This window comes from Chanos chanos, chromosome 8 (assembly GCF_902362185.1).
Source record: "Chanos chanos chromosome 8, fChaCha1.1, whole genome shotgun sequence".
Taxonomy (NCBI): Eukaryota; Metazoa; Chordata; class Actinopteri; order Gonorynchiformes; family Chanidae; genus Chanos; species Chanos chanos.
Genome location: NC_044502.1, coordinates 5,957,733 through 5,978,951, shown reverse-complemented (window position 1 = coordinate 5,978,951; position 21,219 = coordinate 5,957,733). Strand labels below are relative to the sequence as shown.

At 45.0% G+C, this 21,219-nt stretch overlaps 1 protein-coding gene across 1 annotated transcript in view; it reads left to right on the top strand.

Annotated features, from left to right (window-relative positions):
- Positions 1 to 21,219, top strand: part of baz2ba (bromodomain adjacent to zinc finger domain, 2Ba) — a 73,556-nt gene that overhangs the window by 42,779 nt on the left and 9,558 nt on the right. The window contains exons 4-23 of the mRNA XM_030781357.1: positions 2,866 to 3,054; positions 4,497 to 4,655; positions 4,990 to 5,189; positions 5,756 to 5,965; positions 6,197 to 6,823; positions 7,712 to 8,354; positions 8,945 to 9,229; positions 12,287 to 12,347; positions 12,527 to 12,635; positions 13,034 to 13,135; positions 13,942 to 14,158; positions 14,335 to 14,427; positions 14,613 to 14,674; positions 15,173 to 15,238; positions 16,196 to 16,261; positions 16,766 to 16,810; positions 17,325 to 17,357; positions 19,250 to 19,315; positions 19,653 to 19,793; positions 20,881 to 21,132. Coding sequence (XP_030637217.1) covers positions 2,866 to 3,054; positions 4,497 to 4,655; positions 4,990 to 5,189; positions 5,756 to 5,965; positions 6,197 to 6,823; positions 7,712 to 8,354; positions 8,945 to 9,229; positions 12,287 to 12,347; positions 12,527 to 12,635; positions 13,034 to 13,135; positions 13,942 to 14,158; positions 14,335 to 14,427; positions 14,613 to 14,674; positions 15,173 to 15,238; positions 16,196 to 16,261; positions 16,766 to 16,810; positions 17,325 to 17,357; positions 19,250 to 19,315; positions 19,653 to 19,793; positions 20,881 to 21,132 — 3,626 coding nt within the window. The remainder of the gene's footprint in view (positions 1 to 2,865; positions 3,055 to 4,496; positions 4,656 to 4,989; positions 5,190 to 5,755; positions 5,966 to 6,196; positions 6,824 to 7,711; positions 8,355 to 8,944; positions 9,230 to 12,286; positions 12,348 to 12,526; positions 12,636 to 13,033; positions 13,136 to 13,941; positions 14,159 to 14,334; positions 14,428 to 14,612; positions 14,675 to 15,172; positions 15,239 to 16,195; positions 16,262 to 16,765; positions 16,811 to 17,324; positions 17,358 to 19,249; positions 19,316 to 19,652; positions 19,794 to 20,880; positions 21,133 to 21,219) is intronic.

Here is a 21,219-nt window from a genome sequence, read left to right as displayed (position 1 = left end):
TGAATAAAGGTTACAGATATTATTATTATTATTATTAGAAAATATAAAGCCATCTATGGATTGTAAAGCAGTCAGAAAGCAGTCAGATACAGGCGTATGTGGCCAGCGTTGCATCCTGAGTCAAAATCGGACTCAGTCGAGGTGCATTACTTTATGGTTGCGGTATGTGGCTAATGGAGTGTGAGGTATCATTGTTTTTATTATTGAAGATGATATATTAGACTGTACAGGAGCTGTGAGCGTTATGTTCTGCCTTGGAACAGACAGACATGTAGGGTGAAACTTGGCCCATTGGCTTCCCTTGAGTGAAGCGTTTGTTCTGGAAAACACTACCCTCTCCGGAAGAATCGCAGCTTAAAATGCAATTAATACTTAAATAAAACAACGACCCCCGCCCCCCCTCCCTCTCCGATTCTACTGGTGTGACTCTGGAGAATTCCCTGCCGAATGCGTCATTAAGCGCTCGGTAGTTCAAAGGTGCTTCTCGGATGAAATGAGAAATCTGAAGATGTTCTCATAAGAATCACTCACATAGGTATAAACCCGAACACATGTTGTAGCTTTTTTTATTTTAACCTCCCCAGTAACACACACACACACACACATACACGCAATTAACTCAAATCTGTCCATGGAAATGTGATTGACGGCAACAAAGAACACGCTAATCCCCTCACCAGCATCCCTCGAGGAAGTGAAAAGAAAAAAAAAAAAAAAGGAAAGAAACAGCAGTGCTTTTCATGATGGCACTGTTTGTCAGAGCGGAGGACAGAGGGAAGGAGAGAGACAGAGGGAGAGACAGAGAGAGAGAGAGAGAGAGAGAGAGAGAGAGAGAATGAAGGAGCTAGATAAGGGGGCGGGGGCTAGCTATCAGGTAATCCTGTAATTCTGCTCTGGTCTCCTCCAAAGTCTGATTTAATTATTATCTGTGTGTGGAAGCATATTAATACAGCAGCGACGGTGGTTTTGTGACTCTTTGCTCTCCTCGTGGCGTGAGAAGAGCCTCATGTCCGTCTACCCTTTTTTTTTTTTTTTTTTTTCCTCTGGCAGAATCTTTCTCTCGCTCACACTTTCATTTATCTCAGCATCCGCCCTGCGCGCTCTCTTCTCTCTCTCTCTCTCTCTCTCTCTCTCTCTCTCTCCTCCTCTTTTTTTTTCTTTCGCCCCTGAAATAGTCAGACTATTCTAATGAGATTGTGTATGTGGATTTATCCCTGTTGAGAGAGAGAGAGAGAGAGAGAGAGAGAGAGAAGGCCTGAGAACCGTCCTCCTTTGAGGTAATTACCACAGTCCTTTTAGGCAAAACCATTATTCTATGGTCTCTCCTCTGCAAATTTGGTTCAGCAGACTAGACTGACGCCTTAGATCAGAATTTCACACAAAGCTAAGGAGAAGAAAGGATAGACTCATATATAGACTCATTTAAGTAAAAGTTCCGGCGACGTGTGCCGTGCGTTTCTGCGCAATCTCCATTCCCGTCATTAAAGACAAGACAAGGATTAAACATCGTTACTCACATACGTCACTCATTGAGTTAAAAACGCTCTGGGAAATGCGCTGTCTCTCTCCGTCATGTGTTTTGTTTTGTCCCTCTGACCCCCCCCCCCCCACATCACCCTCCTCCTGCGTGCATTGTACCTGGCACGTCGCATGGCTGCTGGAAGCGCGTGCTCTAGCCCTTTTTCTTCACTCCCCCCTCTGATTGAAATTGAATTTGCATGAAATATGCGCAGCAGAAATTGCATCTGACTCCTTGAACAGACAACGCACTGCCGTATGCAACCCTGACAGAAAAGGCTGATTTCCCTCCAAAAGACGTGATGATGATGATGATGATCATGATGATGATGCCTCTAAAGAGATTGATTGATTGTACTGGGAAATACACTAACTTGAGTTTACTGTTAGAAGAGATGCGTGGGATGAGAGACATTGAGCAGAGTTTGAAAGAGTAAAGATGTAGGGTCTTCATATCTCCTTCGTTTTTATTCGGTCGCTATTTGTTACACCTCTCTGTCTCCCTCTCCCTCTGTCTCCCTCTCCCTCTGTCTCCCTCTCCCTCCGTCTCCGGTTATGTTGTGTTTATTTGGTTTGGTGTGATATGGCCCATCATTCAGGGCAGGTGTAACTGTAGCATGCAGAAGCATCTCTTGTTCCGTTGGCAGAAGTATATACATCTCCACTCACATTCACACACCCAGTGTCTTCCACTGCATGGCAGCTCACACCACACACACACACACACACACACACACACACACGGAATCTCCCCCAAACCAAGACAGGTTGAGAAGAAGATTTAAAACCCTCAGCATGTTCACTGTGGAACTAATCAAATCAAGTTCTTCCCACCATACCAAATGACTTACCGGTATTATATCCTGTGTGTTGGATGTTCTCCCTCTCCCTCTCTCTCCCTCTTTCTCTCTCTCTCTCCCTCTCTCCCTCTCCTCCTCCTTTGATTTTGGTGTGGAAACGTCTGAGATATATGCATAGCAAATTCCCCTTGAATGATATTCCAATTCTCCCTGATCCAAGTCTTATATTTGCACAGGCGTGTACAAGAGGATCAGACGGAATCCGTGGAAAATCTTTGTCCTTTGCACTAGTGAAATGTCATTATTGATAATGCATAAAACATCCTCTTAGCAGGCTCTTTGCAGTGCGTGTAAAATCTGCAGGGAGATGTTATGATATTATTATTATTATTAAACTTTAACACGCATATGTATGAATTATGCAGGCAGGCTGGTTAAGCTACAGGGTGAGTCTAGAGTGTCTTTAGTGGGCTATCTCCCCACTTAGTAACTATTTTCTGTCTCTCTCACTGTGTGTGTGTGTCTGTGTGTGTGTGTGTGTGTGTAGGTCCGCTGTTTGGGACGGGGAGCGAGCAGCCTTTCAGTGTGAACTCTTTGCCCGGTGCCTTCCCACTAATGGGCCATCCAGCCTTTGGCCTGCTCTCCTCTGGCTCAAGCCGCCCGGAGTTCGGAGGCCTGGGAGCACTGGGGGTCTCTGCAGCTCTCTCTGCCCACCCTCAGCTAGGAGCATTTTCAGGTAGGAAACAGAAAATAACTATTTGTTTTTGAGTGTGTGTGTGCGCGTGTGTGTGTGTGAGAGAGAGAGAGAAAAACTGGAAGAAGCTCTACATGCACACAACCAAAACAAGCTCAGTCAAGTCTTTGTGGTTTATATCGGTGTTTGCTGTACTGAGTTAAAACACACATCAGTGTCAGTCCAACTCCAAGTATTTAAATACAACATACCCCTGAAGAACCACCGACAGATTTTACACTGGTCTTTTATACGGTTTCAGTTCTTGCCCCACGTTGACAGTTTTGTGTGTTATACAGGAACCTCACTGCTAAGAAAGTCTCTGATCGGTCATAAATCAAGATTTAACGTTCAACAAAATTTAACAAGCACTCTCTTGAACCACTCTCCATTGTAACGTTTCCACATTTGAAAAGACGTGCTAACTTTCAGTTGCTAGCGTTATGACTCTTTTTAGCAAATAGTAATATCACATTGAGAGTCATTATATCCTCTAGTAAAAAAAATAATAGTAAGACGTGATGATTTTAGGGTCCAGTGAGTCTCCATGTATGAGGTCATACAGATGTTGTAGTGATGCTGTACAGTAGAGCTGACATGAGAGAGAGAGAGTGAAAGAGAAAGAGAGAGAGAAAGTTTTTGCAGCTGCGGGGCTGGCTAGAATGTTTGGGTCCGCGGTAATGTCATGAAAAACTGTGGTCTGTTTCAGTTTTATAGTCTGCTCCTTATACTCTTCCACAAAGATGTGATTGTGAAGGGAGGAGGGTGATCGGTGCACGTCTCTGTTCAAAGGCAGTCATGGAGCGGACTTTTGGAAACAGCAGATGGCTGAGCGTCGCGTGAAACGGGTTAAACGGCCAAAGCTCCGCGTTCCTCCTGCCGCAGATCACTTTTACACGCGCTTTGGCTAATCTCATATTCCAAGCTGTAATAGAAGTTTTATGTTGGGTTTTTTTTTTCTTTCTTTCTTTTTTTTTTTTGCTTGAAACATGAGATAACAGGAGGTCTCCCCCCCCAACCCCGACCCCTTTATAGGGGGAAACATGGGATTTTTAATGTTTTGGAGTTCATTTTAGTACCTCGGCTGTCCTGAAGGATCATGCTGATGCACGGATTCCCTCCTTCAGAAGTTTCTAGTGTCTTTAAGATTTACTGGCGCTTTTGTTTTCGTGCTGGCCGGATTTCATTTCAAAGGCCAGGTATATCCTTAAGCAATAAAGCAACCAGTGGTTTTAGCAGGACAAAAACATTGACCACTCGGAGCGTACGTCAGTGCGGTTTAGCTTGGGTTAAGGCTCTGGAGGAGCAGGACCAGAAACGGTACGACAGAAGTTTGCTGCGTAAGGCTGTGTGGGTGTATGATTTGAATGGGAATGTGAAGAGTCTGGGGATGGGGCTAAACTTGGTAGGATAAATGTTCTGTTGTTCTCTCCTCCCCCTCTCAGAATGGTGGAGGGCAGCAGACGCACATGGGCGGAGTCCCGCCGCCTTCTTCCCCCCGTTCCTTGGGCTACCCCCGATATTCGCCCCTACAGTACAGAACCACGAGACCAATCCTTTCCAGTCCAGGAACCACGGCAAAAGCAGCCGGGCAAGCCCAAAAGGTGCCGTCCTTCTCCGTTGTGTCATTGTTCTGGTCCAAAATGGGCGACTTCATCACGCTCTTGTACCTCCCAAGGCGTTTTCAGGGCACTTTAGCGCACAAACAGTGAACGCGGCAGATGTATTAATCGTTTTTGTAAAAGGCCGCTCAAGGCAATTACGTAAATTACTTGTACTTGGTCTTGGCCTGGTAATAAGATCTTTTCAGTGTTTTAAATGCCACAGTGTAGTCTTTTTAAGCTGTTTTTAATATAAACCACATGAAGGAATCGATACTTGTTGACGCGTTACCTTCTGTAACCTCAATTTTCTGACTGGCGGCTTTGTTACATGCAGGCATGAATGGCGCTGTGAATGGAAACGCGGTGTCCTCCTCTACCACTAGAGGGAGCATTTCCGCTACCCCGTCTTCGACATTCAGGCCCTCGGAGCAAAACCGGGCCACCAACACGAAACCCCGGGGACAGAAGGCCAGTCACCTCGGTAATAATACGGAAGAGATCCAGGAGAAATCTTCCCAGAAGACTAAAGAGAAGGTAAACCCAATGGTCGTCGTTCGGTGCAAATGTAGACCTATGTTATGCACCTTCTTGGGTTTTTTTCCACATGTAGTTGTTCTGAAAAGAACAAAGTTCAGCCCTTTTTCAAGTTAAAAAAAATAGGAACTGAACTTAACATACAATATATCCCCACTGTGCTTCCATGGAGGATGATTCAGATTTAAAGCTGATTCGCTTCAGTTCTGATTAGGTTTCACTTCACTTCTGTTCACACTATCTTGATTGGCCATGGCTTCCCACTGTTGTGCTTGGAGCAGTTGTGAAGCGTGTGAGGTATAAGGGCCAGAAAGGAAATGTCAGATGTGTTTCTGAAAATAATTGAACTGTGAGTGCTTTGTCTTCACAAGGCTCACAGGAAGTTTACTGCAATCTGAGATGGAGTTTTTGTCCACTTCAAAGAGGACTGAGAAATGTTTCAGTCATTCATACATGCATGATAATTGTTCTGAAACAAAATAAAAGTGTACGTGCCCCAAAAGGGAATAGGTGGGCCTGTCTCGTGAGGCATAACCGATGACTGACAACTCTTTCCTCCAATACAGAAACCTCGTAAGAAGCACGGGGAGGGATCTGGTGTGAGTGACAGCGAATCTGGATCCTCCTTGGATAGCGATAGCGAGGGCGTGAGCAGTAGTGACCTGGATGACCTGGGGGAGGAGGAGGACGATGACGATGAAGATGACGATGACCAGAGCAAAGATAGTGAAGAGTCCGATTCCGAGAAGGAGCGTCAGAAGAAGAAGAAATTAAAGGTTAGAAATAATCTTAACTAGTCTGTCAGTCATTATGGTGAAATATCTTGTTGTATTATCACTGGCCCTAACGCAGAGGTAGTGGCTTGCCTAATTATGTGTTTATTGAAAGTTAGTGAGATCATTTGATGTCTGTGGAATGGTCCTGTCATAAATTGCTTGTATTCTGGTCCTAAATCAGCCTCATATCTTTGATTAAATGCCTCGGATTCCTTTTTGCCTTCATCCCAGGTTGTGACTTCAAATCCTGGGCTCGGTAAGAAGGAAAAGCCCAGGTCTGATGAGGCCCAAGAGGCCCAAGACCTGAGAGCGAGCCTGCAGCGCAGCACGGGCTCCGATACCCCAAACTCAGCGCTTTCAGCACGTTCCCCATCCCCCCCCACCCTGTCTCAAGCCTCCTCCCACCCCAGGGCCAAAGATAAGGGCCTTCAGCAACACACCAGCGTCATTCGGTCAGTGGGCCTGGCAGCTAGCGGCAAACCGTTAGCGCTTGTTGCTCACCCGCGCAGAGAGTCCTCTCCAAAACACGTCGCTGCCGCCACCACCACCTCTCCTCAACCTGCGGCAACCTCCCCAAAACCCTGGTCCACCTCTCCCAAGCAACACACGACCAAGCCCCATCCCTCCTCCCCTCAGCACCTCCCCCTGTCTTTGTGTTCCTCCCCCAAGCCAGTATCTGTCCCCTCTCCTCCCAAACCCCTGCCTCTCTCCTCTTCTCCCAAACCACCGCCTCTCACTCCCTCCCCGAAAGCGAAGTCTCTGGCCCAAAAAACCCAGGCCCCAGCACTGGATGTGGTAACCAGCAGGAAGCTTCTGGAAGCCTCACTGTCTCAGATTAGTGACTTCAGACTGAAGCAGGTGGGTGTTCTGTCTGCCTAGAGCCCAGCAGGGAATGTGTGTGTGTGCGTATCTGAGCGTGTCTGAGTGTGTGAGTGTGAGTGTGTGTGTCTGAGCGTGTCTAAGTGTGTGTGTGTGTATGTGTGTGTGCACTTGTTTATAGGATGTGTGAACATAGGGTTTAAAACAAATATGTACAGAGGATATTTTAGTGTAAGACACTGGAAATTAGCAACTCATGCCTCGCTCTCAAAAGAAACTGGCACCGACATTATTTATGTTTAACTTTCATTTAAAATCATTTAATTTCATATGAGAGATTCTTAGCGAAGCTTTACATTTTTAGCTTCATATTAGTTTAACATATCTGAAAAGGAATAAATCAGGCCGAAATTAAGAGATTTTCACATGCTGTGATTACAAGAAATAAATGCTATTCACTTCTCCAAAGCGTTACTCATAGCTCATAGCATTACAAATGTATGAGTTCTGTTATGATGGTTTAAATTAAATTATATATGAACATTAGACTTTGGTTTTGTGTGAACTGGAAACAAAATACAGACATTGCATGGCGCGTATGATCATTATGTTTTTCACTGCACTGTGTAAAGAAAATCCGTAGGTTTGTCTTAATGTCTTTTTTTTTTTCCCTTTTTTTTAAGTCCCCTTTTCACTGCCCACAAAGAGTGGTCTTGTCAGTGATTTTCTCAGTACAGTGCTGTAGATGATGTTGTAGCTGGGCCCCATTGTTCTCAGGGTTGATGATTAGACACAGTGACTCACAGCGCAAGAGGCATTGTGCATTGTCACACACTCCTGCCACCAGCAGTTACGCCACCAGACAACCGGGACAGTTATGATCCCTCTCTCTCTCTCTCTCTTTTTTTTTTTTCTCTCGCTCTGCAGGCCTTCCTCTCTCAAGACCAGGCTTTTCCACTACAGCTGGAAAAGTACCAGGAACTTTACAAGTCCCACAAGAAGGGGGGCGTGCTGTCTTCGTCGTCGACGTCGTCCTCTTCGACGTCGTCAACGTCGTCTCTCGTTCCTCCTAAGCTCACCCAGGAACCCCTCGGTCGGACCAAGCCCCCTCCGACCCCGAGCCTCCCGCCTGGCCTGCTCCTGTCGCACACGCTGCTGGGCCTCTCTCAGCCTAACGGAGTCATTCAGACCACCGCCCAAGACGCCCCCCTGGCCCTCATCACCAAACCCCGCGGCGACCTGCCCGTCAACCTCAGCACGGGCAGCAGGAACGCCTCCCGAGGCCCCGCCTCCCAAGGCCCCGCCTCCCAAGGCCCGCCCACTCCCCCGGGCCGGACCCGCGGGCCCAGGAAGAGCAAGACGCCCAAGGCGGCGGTGGAGGCGTGGAAGGGGATCTCCCAGAACCACCTGGTGCAGTCTCTCGTGGACCTGTTCCGGCGCGGCGCCGAGCCGGACCTGCTGCCCGGGGCCAAAGAGTCCGACGACTCGGCCGAAGACGAGGATGAGGAGGATGACGATGTTGACGACGAAGAGGATGAGGATGAAGAGGACACAGATGACAGTCTGTCAGGTAAACTGGACCTGGACGTGTTTTTGATCGATATACACCAAGTTATCCTGAATGTGTAGATATAGATGTCGATTTTTAGAATAACTTACTAGTAAAAATATTTAAAGTAATATGACTTCAGAATCAGTATGTGTGTGTGGTTTTTTTCCTCTTAAGAGAGAGAAAAAGCCTACAACTTTCAAGTTCCCAAACAACAGACAACATTACACGAGTTTACATCAGATCAAAGCATGAAAGACTGTAGATTCATTATAAAGTATAGAGTCAGAGATGTTGAAAACAAATCAAAGGTGATAACTGTTTGACATGCAGTAGACTCATCGTCTTCTCTCTCTTTCTCTCACTCTCTCTCTCTCTCTCTCTCTCTCTCTCTTTTTGTCTCTTTTGTTCTCGTCTTGTTAAAACCTTTCTCTGTGTCTTCATCAACTTTTTCTCTCTCCCTCCTCTCTCCCTTATTCACCCCCCTCTTCTTACCATCCCTGCTGCCTCGTTCCCTCTTCCTCTCTCCCTCGCTCCCTCTCCCTCCCTACCTCTCCCTCTCTCGCTCTCTTTCCCTCTCTCTCTCGCTCCCTCTCTCCCTCCCCTCACAGAGTCAGAAAGTAACTCTGACAGTGAGGTGAACGGTTCACAGGGGAAGAGGAGGAGTCGGGACCCGGTGGAAATGGACATAGAGGGTGAGAAAACCCCAGTGAAACTCAACAGGGGCCTGTCTCTCCTAAACGCATCCACCAATCACAGTCTTTCTGACTGCTCCCCACTCAATCTCCAAGTCATCAAGCCCTCCAGTGTGCCCACACCCACCATTGTGAGCAGCTCCGGTGCCTTGACCTATCACAGCTCCCCCTCCTCATCCTACTCAGTTGGTACATCCCCAGGTAACTGCGGGCAACATGACGATTCACCATATACCACTGATTCCCATGAAAAAAACAAAACAAAAACCAAAAAAAAATGTGTTTTGATCACAATAGTGTAATGTCGACTTTCTATATTATATTTCTGCATGTGTTTTTTTGTGTTTTGGCTCTGTTTGCGTGTGCCTGCGTGTGTGTGTGTGTGTTTGTGTTCGTGCCTGATGACATGCTCACTTGATGGTGGAGTCTATTTTTAGAGATAAGATTGTGGCTGCTGGCATCACAGGGCTCTCTCCTGCGGAGGTGTGTGCGTGCGCGCGCGCGTGCGTGTGTGTGTGTGTGTTAGTACGTGTGTGTGTGTGTGTGTGTGTGTGTGTGTGTCCTCGAGCTTTCTGTTGCTCTTTCTCTGGGCGTGCAGGGTGTATAGCTTTGGGCTGTTTTAGAGATTAGACAGACAGGTCTAAAAACACAAACCTGGCACATATTCTAATTCTTTTCCTGTTGCAATTCCAATCAGCGAAACGCTCTCGGTTTGGAAACGCTCGGTTTTTAACCTGTTGGCACAAGCGTGTAAAGTCATCACCTCTGTTTTTGGCTGTGTGTTTTTTCGGGGTTTTTTTTTTTCTTTTCCTCGGGCGACGGTGAAATTCATTAAAGAAAAATGCTCCCAAATCCAGCCAACACATGACAGAAAAGGTAGAGTTTTTGTTCTTGGATGTGATTCAACACTCCTCCACAACAGAATACGAGAGGGGGGAAAAAAAGCACTCATTTCTGAGTAAAAGTACAACTGCTCCTTCTGAAAAACAGAAGAAGCAGGTAATCAGAAGAGAGGCTTTCAGCACACGAAAAAGCTAATTGCGCTAAGTGGTGTAAAAGCAGCCAAACTTTGGGCATAGGTGAGGTTACTGATTCCATGAATGTTACTTGCTACAATCCATTAGCGTTGGTGCTGATGTGCTACTGTGGTCTGAATACTTTTCTCTATAACAAAGCAGTATAAAACATTGTGGTGTGATTACAAGAATTTTACCTATAATTACTGACTTAGAATTTCAATAGTTCCTATACGCATACGTCTAAGCGAGTAATATTAATTACATAGAAAGCATTTAAAAAAAAAAAAAAAAACCCCATACATTTTGTTCTTATAATAACACCTGTGCCAGGCCCTTGGGTTAAGTTATGCTTTTCACTTCATTTGGGGGGGGTTAGATACTGATCTCTGTAATGCTGCTTCGAGACAATTTTTGATTGTAAAAAGCGCTATACGTATAAGCTTGAACGTTTTTGATCCTCACAGAGAAATTGCCCTGGCGTTTAACCTTTCATAACTACTTAGGAGCAGTGGGCATCCACCACACGACACCCAGGGACCAAGTGGTTTGGTCAGGTGGCAGTTGCTGGAGCGTGCGATGCCTAATGTACATGTCTTTGGCTGTGAGAGGAAATCCCACGTGAACAGAGAAGACCTGGAGCCGAGACTCGAACCCAGAACCTTCTCGTTGCAAGGCAACAGTGTTGCTGTCTACCTACCGCAACCTTGACATACCATTGACAGCTGTTGCGTTGTGATGAGACTCAATCCAGCAGACGCTAGTGCGGAGCTTAGATGTGGTTTTTTTGGGGGTTTTTTTTTTTGCCATAATCCGGTTATAAACAAATGACCAAAAAGTTTGTCAATGCTCACGTAAAAACCAATCTTAATCCTCTGACAAATCTCAACGCTCGTGCTCCGGCGCGGCCGTTATTTTCTGAACATAAACAGACTTTTGTTTGATATAACCACTCCCTCAGAGACGGAGGGGAAACAAAATGAGTTTAACCAGACCGACGGTCTCAGTAACACGCGGAGCGTGTTTGACCATGTGCTCTCTGCTCGCAGCCTGTGTGTCGTCGAACTTCTCGACCGCTGCAAAATCTCTTTTCGTTTTCTTTTGTTTTTAATCGATTTGTTTTATTTATTTTTGGTTTTATTTAAGTAAGAAGACGTATTTTTGTGGCATCTCTTTTTTTTTTTTTTTTTTTCTTTAACCAAAAGCCTTCACTGGCTGGTCCATATGTTTTGAATGTTAGTGAGTATTTACAGAGTACACATGTATAGTGATCTGGTGTGTTGAGTACACATGTATAGTGATGTGGTGTGTTGAGTACACATGTATAGTGGTCTGGTGTGTTGAGTACACACGTATAGTGGTGTGGTGTGTTGAGTACACACGTATAGTGATCTGGTGTGTTGAGTACACACGTATAGTGATCTGGTGTGTTGATGAACCACCGATAAGATGCGGACAGAACTGTTGGGTATCACGCTTGTACTTTCCATTTAGTAGATTTGTTTGATTTCTAGAGAGGACCTTAGAAATAAAGTAATTAGTGGTGCGATTACTTTTTCTAGGAAGTAATGAGTAAGGTAATCCCATCACAGTTTGAGAGAAGTAAGTAGTAATCTGTAATGGATTACGTTCCTTTTGTGCAACTACCCTGACTCTGCAAATCACGTCGTTTGGCCTCGCCCGCTGTTGCTTCAACAAAGGCTGAGTTGTCGAGCTGGGTTGTGTGAAACCTTGTCGAAATTACTGTGGGCGTTGAAACTGTGGTGTTGTGGTTTGAAATTCAAAGAGATTTGTTTCGCAGTATGTCTCAGGGTTTCATTATTAGTGTAAGTGTGGGATTGGACTTGTGTGGTATGTTGTGTAGATATTGATCGTAAATGAATTGTGTTTATGAAGGTGAGCTTGGATTCAAAACGAAACAGAGATGTGAAGAGGGGTATTTTTGTGCCCATATTCATGTAGCCAGTGGTTGGTTGTTGTGTGCGTGCGTGCGTGCGTGCGTGCGTGTGTGTGTCTGACTTTGTTGCAAAGCGTCATTACTGAATCTTTTATGATGTTGCCTGTCTGGCTTTTCTCTGATGAATGTTTTCACCATACTGACATAGAATCTGTGTGGTATATTTGTCAGACTTTGAATCTGTGGCACTGAGTGAGTGTATGTGTGGGTGTGTGTGTGTGTGTCTTTACTGTTGGTGTGACTGTGTTGGACTCTGTGCTGAGACTCTGTGCCGTCTCTCTGCAGGCTCTGGAAAGAGAAAGCGTGTGATGAACGAGGAGGACCTCCGGCTTCCTATTGAGATGGGGTAGGTTCAACGTCACACTGACATTTTGCGAAACCCCGCGTTCCATTTCCTGCCGGCGAACACGTTAAAGAACGCGATAAAGACGAGACCTCGGCCGCCCGAGTTTGTCGAATAGAGTTCTCGATGGATTTCGTTCACAAGTTTCCACCACTCCCCTCACCTTTTACGTTTTCCCTCAGTTGGCGACGAGAAACCAGAATCAAAACGGTCGGAGGTCGTCTCCAGGGAGACGTATCCTACTACGCCCCTTGCGGCAAGAGACTCCGACAGTACCCCGACGTGGTGAAGGTAACTCTTAACCTTTTGAAAGCCTCCGTAGATCCCCCCCCCCCTCAAAATCCCTGGTTCACCCCATCCCAAAAAAAAGAAAAGAAAAGAAAGAGGCCAAGATGGTTGCTCTAGTTGTCATATCCTGGTGAAACAACCTCGTATTTTGCTTCATATACTGACCTATAACAGCCCTAAATTTGCAAGACATAGAGTCCTCTTTAGCTTTGCTGGTGCTGTAGCTATAGTCCTGCTCAGTTCATAGTGTGAAGTGATCTTCCATAGGATGATGCTGCTTTTCAGTGTCGTGATTTACAGACGCTCTCTGAAAACAAAAAAAAACAAAAAAAAAAGAAAAACAAAAACCCGCTGGATGTTCCACTCCTGTCTCACCAACACCATTATTCTCTCCTCTGTAGTATCTATCCAGAAATGGAATAAGTGACATCACACGCGATAATTTTAGCTTCAGTGCAAAAATCAGGGTTGGTGACTTCTATGAAGCCAGAGAAGGACCTCAGGTGACTGCTTTTCATCTCTCTTTTCTGCCTTCGTTTTTTTTTTTTTTTTTTTTTTTTTTAAACACCCTCTTTACCTCTCTCTCTATTTTTCTCTCTCTCTGTCTCTCTCTCTCTCTCTCTCTCTCTCTTTCTATCTATCTCTCTATCTGCTCTTTCATCTTGAATCAAGAGGGCAGGGAGAATCGATTGAACCCCAATAGAAAAGGTCTACTTTAAAAAAAAAAAAAAAAACAAAGGAAAAAAATGCATAAAACCTTGTAATAATCAGTTGCTGTTATTTCCACAGGTGTGTGTAATGTGTAATGTAACTGTTTGTCCTGTGTGTTTAGAGAGGGGTAGACTGAAAAAGAGAGAGTGCAGAGGAATAAATGAAGGCAGACAGTTAGAGAATGTCCAGAAAAAGAGATGATTTCACTTTTTTAGTCTAAGTACTTTGATTTTTTTTTTCTTGCTCTCTCTCTCTCTCTCTCTCTCTCTCTCTCTCTCTGTCTCTCTGTTCACTCTGGTCTCTCTATGGTGTGAGGGGACAGCTGACAAAACATCAGCAAAATTTAACAAAGAAAACATATCCAGTGTAACAAAGCCATGAATAATTTAATGGTATTTTATGGCGTGATGTTTAATTCAATATTTATTGATCTAATCTATGAGAGAGGCTTAGCATGTAATTTAAATATGCAAGAAAACCAAAAAAAAAAAAAACAGACTGACAGACAGACGGACAGACCAATGAAACATTTCCTCCTCCTTTCCGTCACCCAGCGGAAGCCTAACCTCGCTTTGTCCCGTGTTAACTCCGCCCGCAGGGTCTACAGTGGAGTCTTCTGAAAGAGGAGGAGGTCATTCCTCGAATCCTGGCCATGGAGGGCCGGCGCGGGCGCCCCCCCAACTCGGAGCGTCAGCCGCGGGGGTCCAGCGAGGGCTCCGCCGGCAGGCGCAGGAAAGGCCGACCGCCCAACGTGGGCGAGACGGAGTTCCCCAGCCCCTCGGAGGCCAAGCTCTTGCGAAAACTGGAAGCGCAAGGTTAAAAACCACCACCCGCCCCCGCCCCGCCCATAGCACGCAGACCGTTAGAGCACGCGTGCCCCAGACCACAGTAACAGATACAAGCTCGCTTTAATGCCACCGCTCTTTCTCTCGTTCCTTTGTGATGCCTGTTTGTCTCTTTCCCTCTTCCTTCTTCCCTCCGTCTTTTTTAGAAATCGCTCGTCAGGCGGCTCAGATGAAGCTGATGAGGAGGCTGGAGAAACAGGCGCTGGCCCGAGCAGCGAAGGAAGCCCGAAAACAGCAAGGTAGTGCATAGAGACAGTGTGTCTCTCTCTCAGTCTCTCTCTCTCTCACACACACACACACACACACACACACGTGTGCATGCCCGCACGCACGCACGCGCACACATGCACATGCGCGCGTGCACACACACACACACAAACGGTAACCCCTGTCATGCATTTCTCTCTGTACCTCTCTCTTACAGCCATGCTGGCGGCTGAAGAGAGGCGTAAGCAGAAGGAGCAGATTAAGATCCTCAAACAGCAGGTCAGTGAGTGAGTGTGGAGCACCGACAAAGCCCCCAAAAAACGGCACAAACCCTCCACTGTCCAGTGTTTTTGCCGTAAATGAGTTAAATTATAAGAGAAAAGACGGATGTGTGCGTGTGAGTGCGTGAGCACGTGTGTGTGTGTGTGTGGGGTCAGGAATTCAATTTTATTTGTATAAAGAACACAAAATTAATTAATAAATCAATAAAAATACACGGTTTATACATGTGCTCTGTATTTGGTGGCATGGCTTACTGCTAATATTTTTTTAAAAAACATGTATTTGCTTTTGTTTTTTTGGTTTTTTTTTGTGAATAATATTATCCTTTAGTAGAGCATTAGTAGAGCGTCCCCACTCTAAAAAAGACTCTGACACCGTTCTCTCGCTTGGCTTCCGTCTATTTTTCCCTCCTAATCTGCCAAGTCCACAGCTTCTTAGAAATGCCAAGCAGCACATTCAATTAACAAGACCTCCCTCCTCTTTTTCAAAAACCAGGAGAAGATAAAGCGAATTCAGCAAATCCGGATGGAGAAGGAGCTCCGTGCCCAGCAGATTCTGGAGGTACTGAGTTAACTGAAAGTCGCCAAAAAAAAAAAAAAAAAAAAGAGGAAAAATGGTTTAAAAAGAGGCTTACTCTTTTTAATACAACTGCACAAAACTCCCTCCTGTCCCTGTTTTGCATGTTCTAGAGACTTCAGCAGAACTGTGCTACAGCATTTTAGACTGACAGCCTCTGCATAATTTTAAACAGGACTAATGCTAAATTGGTTTAGGTGGACAGTGTGTTGAATACTAAATTGGCTCTACGGGGTTCTTTAAACCGCAGTTAAATTAGACATGAAAGATTTTTTTTTCTTTTTTTTTTTTCTGATGGACATTACCGAGTCTGGCATAAGTAGGTTGGAAGAAAAGGGGGGAGAAAAAAAAAAAAGGGGGGTATTATTTCATTCAGCCAATTAAAGAAGTGGGGGGTTTTTTTAGCAGGGAATAAATCAAAACGGAGATGACATTTGGCAAGCTGTTCTTGACGGGAGTCTTCGGTGTTTTTTTGTAATTATGCGTTTAAATTTTCACGTTCATGTTATTTCACGGGTTCGGTCGATTATCGGCCAAGAAACGACGCGCTTCTTCCTCAGACGGCGAAAATCTTTTGAACCCGTGAGGGTTTCGCAAGCTCGGGTCCGTTAAGCCGGCCTTTTTCTCTTTAAAAAAGGCTCTTCGGTCAACTGACAGCGGTGTTAGGATCTTCACCTCACCAAAGTGCGGGAAACATGGCGTTCATGCCAGCTACAGTCGTTAGATTTTCACTGACGGAGCATAATTACCCAATGGGTTTGAGTAAGCAAATTACAGGTCTTGCGCTCATCCACGTTAGTCACACAAGTGACTGCTTTGGCCGTAAATAAGGTTCTGTTTAGCGGTACATGTTTAATTTAAGCGTAATACAGGTTTAATGTATGTGTGAATTATGTGTAATGGCTGCCCAGTTCCTGACCCAGTGCTGTTTTGCATTGGCAGGCTAAGAGGAAAAAGAGAGAGGAGGCTGCCAACGCCAAAATCTTGGAGGCGGAAAAGCGCATAAAGGTCAGTTTTTATGTGAGAGAGGAAAACAGCGTCCGGGAGATTTAGATTTTTTTTATTTTTTTTTCTCTCTTCTCCCGAGCTTCAGTAAAACACAGGACACAATATTCTCACAGCGTTGTGGGGACAATGACACACTCACAGCAGCTAAGAAGGAATACAAGGGGTTTTTTTGTCAAATGAACCCACACAACTCATCCACACACACTTTCACACACACACATACATACACACACGCACGCATGCACGCACACACACACACACACACACATACACAGTGTCAGTCTACCTGTACTGTGCCTGCTAATTCTTAACAACAAGAATACAGATTTATCATCGTCCCAATCTGTCTTTAAACTGTGGAGAATATGACGGGTTCCTTGAACCCAGGCTTACCGTAACATAAAAGTCAGAAATCCCGCACGTAGCGTGTAGTTGCAGCTGTCGGCGCACTGACTTCGGCTGAGTATGTTCCTGATTTGTTTTTCTGTCTGCATCTCTCTGAAGGAAAAAGAGATGAGGCGACAACAGGCCATCATCCTGAAGCATCAGGTGTGTGTTCGCCCGTTAATCTGTAAATCACTGGTCTTTGATACAGCTTATACTGATGAAACAGGGGTGGGTGGCGTAAGAGACTTAAAGGAACTACAGTCAACTCCCGATAACTGTTTGACCCTTCAGTCGGTTTTTAATCAAAGCGGCTTTGTAACGTTCTCGTCTGGGCACTGCTTGGCTTACACAAAAACACAAAAGGACATTTGAAGTTTCGACGTTAAAGTTAGAATTGTCTGTGCTTATGCACACACACACACACACACGCAGAAACATCAGGAGTTGACTGTACTGATGGGGTCTTTGTGAAATCTTTGTCTATTTCTCCTTGGTTGATTTCCATGCTTTTTTGGGGGTATTTGGGGGTTATTTATCTATTTATTTGTTTATTTACTTGAATTCTCTTTGCGTTTTTCCATTTTATTCTGTGATGGTGTGATTTTATATATATATATCTCTACATATATATTTTTTTTTCTGTTTTATAATACTTTGCCAACTCTCTCTCTGTCAGGAGTTGGAGAGGCATAGGCTAGATATGGTATGGGTATGTTTATTCTTCTGTGTATCTAACACTTGCATCCTGACAAAAACCTTGGTTGTGACATGGTCGTCCATAGCCACACATTTTTTTACGTGTAGCACTGGCTGCCGTCATACATTTTCCTCTGCATGGCTTTGTCAGCGAAAAAAAAAAAAGAGAGAAAAAAAAAAGAAAAAAAAATGCATTGCCTACATATCTTGCTGGGTGTATGTGTGTGTGTGTGTGTGTGTGAGTGTGTTTCAGTGAGTGACAAAAAGTGACAGTAATGTAAACAGGTCCTTGTCTAGCTCTTTAAAGTATATGTGTGTGTGTGTGTGTGCGCGCGCGTGCCTTTGTCCTAAAAGCCTGCCTCAGAATGCACACACACATATTCATTGTGTCACAAAAAGTACACTGTACCCCAGTCCATCCATTTTGACACATCTACATGCGTGTGTATGTGTGTGTGTGTGTTTGTGTGTACAGTGCGTGTGCATATTTGATGATTTTCGTGTCGTGCCTCCAGAATGGTCTATAGTGTTTGTGGAAATCGTTGTCCAGACGCTGCGAGAGAATGTGTGTTTGCTCGTGATTGGTCCACGTGTAGGCTCGTCGGATTGGTCAAACCCCGAAAGGCTTGACCAAAGAGACAAGCTCCCATTGCTTGTGGGTTTTTTTGGCTCCATTCATTTCTCCATAACGGACGTGACGTGTTCGTAGTTTTGAGTGTTTGTCTCCATCCTTGTGTCCACCGCTCCCTTTTCCTCGGTTTTCCTCCCCTTTTTATAACCGTCTGGTTTTATAACTGTCAGTTTCTGAACGGCCGTCTCAGGATTTCACATAGCATTTCCATTCACATTTCCGGGTGAATTAATACATAAGAGTGTCGGAGTATGTAGCATAATGGAGTATTTTACCGCAGATTAAATATTCATTTAGCATTTTGTTCGCTTCCGTTCCACGTTTTAGCTACCTGTAGCCGTAGCTTTTCTCATCGTGCCTTGGTCCTTGTGATCTTCAGCCTCAGGCATGTAGGGATCTGCAGATATAATGGACTAAAACCGGCACGCTACAGTATCAAAATGTTTACATGTTGTCAAGTTTCAGGCTAAGTTGTATCTGCGTTGTACAAGCAGGTTTTCCTTTGTGTTCGCATTGCTAGAATACCAATTGACTTCTCTACGTGCAAGGAAGCCCTCATTAATTGATGTTCAGTGTGTTCTATTAATGGTCAAAAGGCCAAAAGGTTAGGTCAGTGTTAGGTCCCAAGATAACCAATTAGGTTTTTAATTTTTTTTTTTTAACTTTTGTTTCGCAGTAATTGTGGTAGATGTAGCTAACTGTCGGTTAAGGGATTCAGTTTAACAGAGAGTTTAACGAAGGCGGCGATTTATTAACGTTTAGTTCACAAGCAGTTGTTACGAAAACAAAACAAAACAAAACCCAAAAAAAAAAACGTTGCATCGTAGCTGAGCTAACTCCAGATGTGCTGAATGCTTGCCCTCTTGACCCCTGCTCATCACATCTGTTGCTTTTCCATTTGCCTTTTGGTTTGTCGTTCTGCAGCTCAGCTGTAACGCGCTGTCTCTACGGCTGCTCCATTCTCTCTCATGGTGATGTGTTTGCCACTCTCTCTCTCTCTCTCCTTTCTCTCTGTTTTTTTCCTCTCTCCTCCTCTCTTTCTCTCTTTCTCTCTCTCTATCCCTCTCTTCCCTTGTCTGCTGACCATGCTACACAAGGCTGATGTGTGTATTGTCTTGTCTTCTGTGCTTCTTCTCTATGTCTGTCTCTTTCCTCTGTTACTGTATCTTTTTTGTTTTTGTTGTTTTTTTTTTTTGCACTCTCTCTCTCTCTCTCTCTCTCTCCACTTCTCTCCCACTCTCTCTCCGGTTGATTGTGTTGTCATCTCTTTCCAGGAGAGAGAGAGACGGAGGCAACACGTGATGCTGATGAAAGCAGTCGAGGCTCGGAAAAAAGCTGAGGTGCGTTAACGGAAAACTCTCCGTGTCTCGACCTGGAAAATCTTTTCTGTCTTGCTCTCACGACCCTCCTGCGTCTGTTCTTCCATCCCCTTCCTTCGTACTTTTTTCCTATCCTTCTTCCTGTTCTTATTTGAGTGTTACTATAAACACATTACCCTCCAAGCACTTCTCTCCCGTCCGCGGGCTGTTTTTTTTTTTTTTTTTGCCGCTTTTCCGCATAGCGTAATCACATAATCCCAGATACCAATGTCTGCCTTTTTGCTCCGGGACTGTTGGATCATGAGGCATCCAGGCTAACGTTCTCATAATTCCCCTCACTTCTGCAACACTCCCTCAGGAGCGGGAACGCTTGAGGCAGGAGAAGAGGGATGAGAAACGGCTTAACAAGGAACGGAAGCTGGAACTGCGGCGTCTGGAGCTGGAGATGGCCCGCGAGATGAAGAAGCCAAACGAAGACATGTGTTTAACTGATCACAAAGTAACTTCTGCCAGCGTTACGCACACACACACACACACACACACACTCACACATGCTCCCACGTGCGCGCACACACACACACACACATTTTCTCACCGTGACAGAATGGGTCATTTAGAGAGAAAAGCAAATGGAAGAAAATTGGATGAAGGCTAATGAGTGGCAAACATTCTTTTTTTGAAAAGAACGAGTCTTTAATTTCAGCAGAACTGCTCCGGCAGTTCGTTTGATCATTGAAACCTTAAGGAGATGAGTTATGGCTTTTGTAATTCTAGCTGGACTTTTGCTTAAGAAAGAATTGGCGCTCGTTTATATCCACATAATAGTTTTGAATATATTCCGCTATTACGGCGGTTAAACAGTTGGACAATGTCCTCGAGTTAATTACAGAACCCAGTCAGCATACGTCATCACCGTAGTAAGGTGCTGAATGATTTATTGGCTTCTGACTAATTAATCCATTAACTCAAACCCCTTATTTGACATTATTTCAGCTTGGTTTTTACAGAGCTTGTGATGAACAATAAGGCTCAGCTGGTGTATGATTCAGCCTCTGTGTAACAGGATTAGGTCACTCACACTGTCTTTCTTCAAAAGTCCTTGAAACACAAAAGCACTGAACACTAATATGATTCTGTACAGTCAGAGCGCTGCCCCCAAGTGGTCGTCAGGGGTAGTATCAGGGTTTTTTTTGTTTTTTTCTCCCCTCAAGTCTTCATTTTGCAGGCTCAGAATTTACTTACGACAGTGCATATGTGATTTTACACACACACACACTGTCACGCTTTCTGTGAATCAGCGGATTAATATAACAAGTTTGTTCCGTCTATCTAATCTAATCAGTTCTGACATTACTTATTGTGACGTGCAAACTGGAATAATGGTGGTCAGTCTTATACGCGGAGTTTAAGGATTGTACCAGAAATGATTGGCTCTCTGTTAATCTTACTTATAACACTGCTCCTTATGTGTGTTAAACTCTTGTCCTTGAAGGAAACGCTGAATATCTTCTTCATTATTCTCTCTCACTCTCTTACTCTGGCTCTTTCTGTCTCTCTCTCTCTCTCTCTCTCTTTTTGTCTCTCAGCCGTTACCGGAGTTCTCTCGGATCCCCGGCCTGGTTCTCCCGGGCCAGGTCTTCTCGGACTGTCTGACGGTGGTGCAGTTCCTGCGCTCCTTCGGGAAGGTGCTGGGGATGGAGCTCTCTGAGGTGCCCACTCTGGGAGTGCTGCAGGAGGGACTCCTCAACCTGGGGAACAGCATGGGCCAAGTCCAGGACCTGCTAGTCCGCCTGCTCTCCTCCGTGGTGTCTGATCCGGGACTGCCCCCCGGGCACCGGGTAAGCCGCGGAAATACACCAGACGCGTTCTTTAAACGCGCACACGTGAACGTTCACACCCACTGCTAAAGAAACTCACCATTAGTT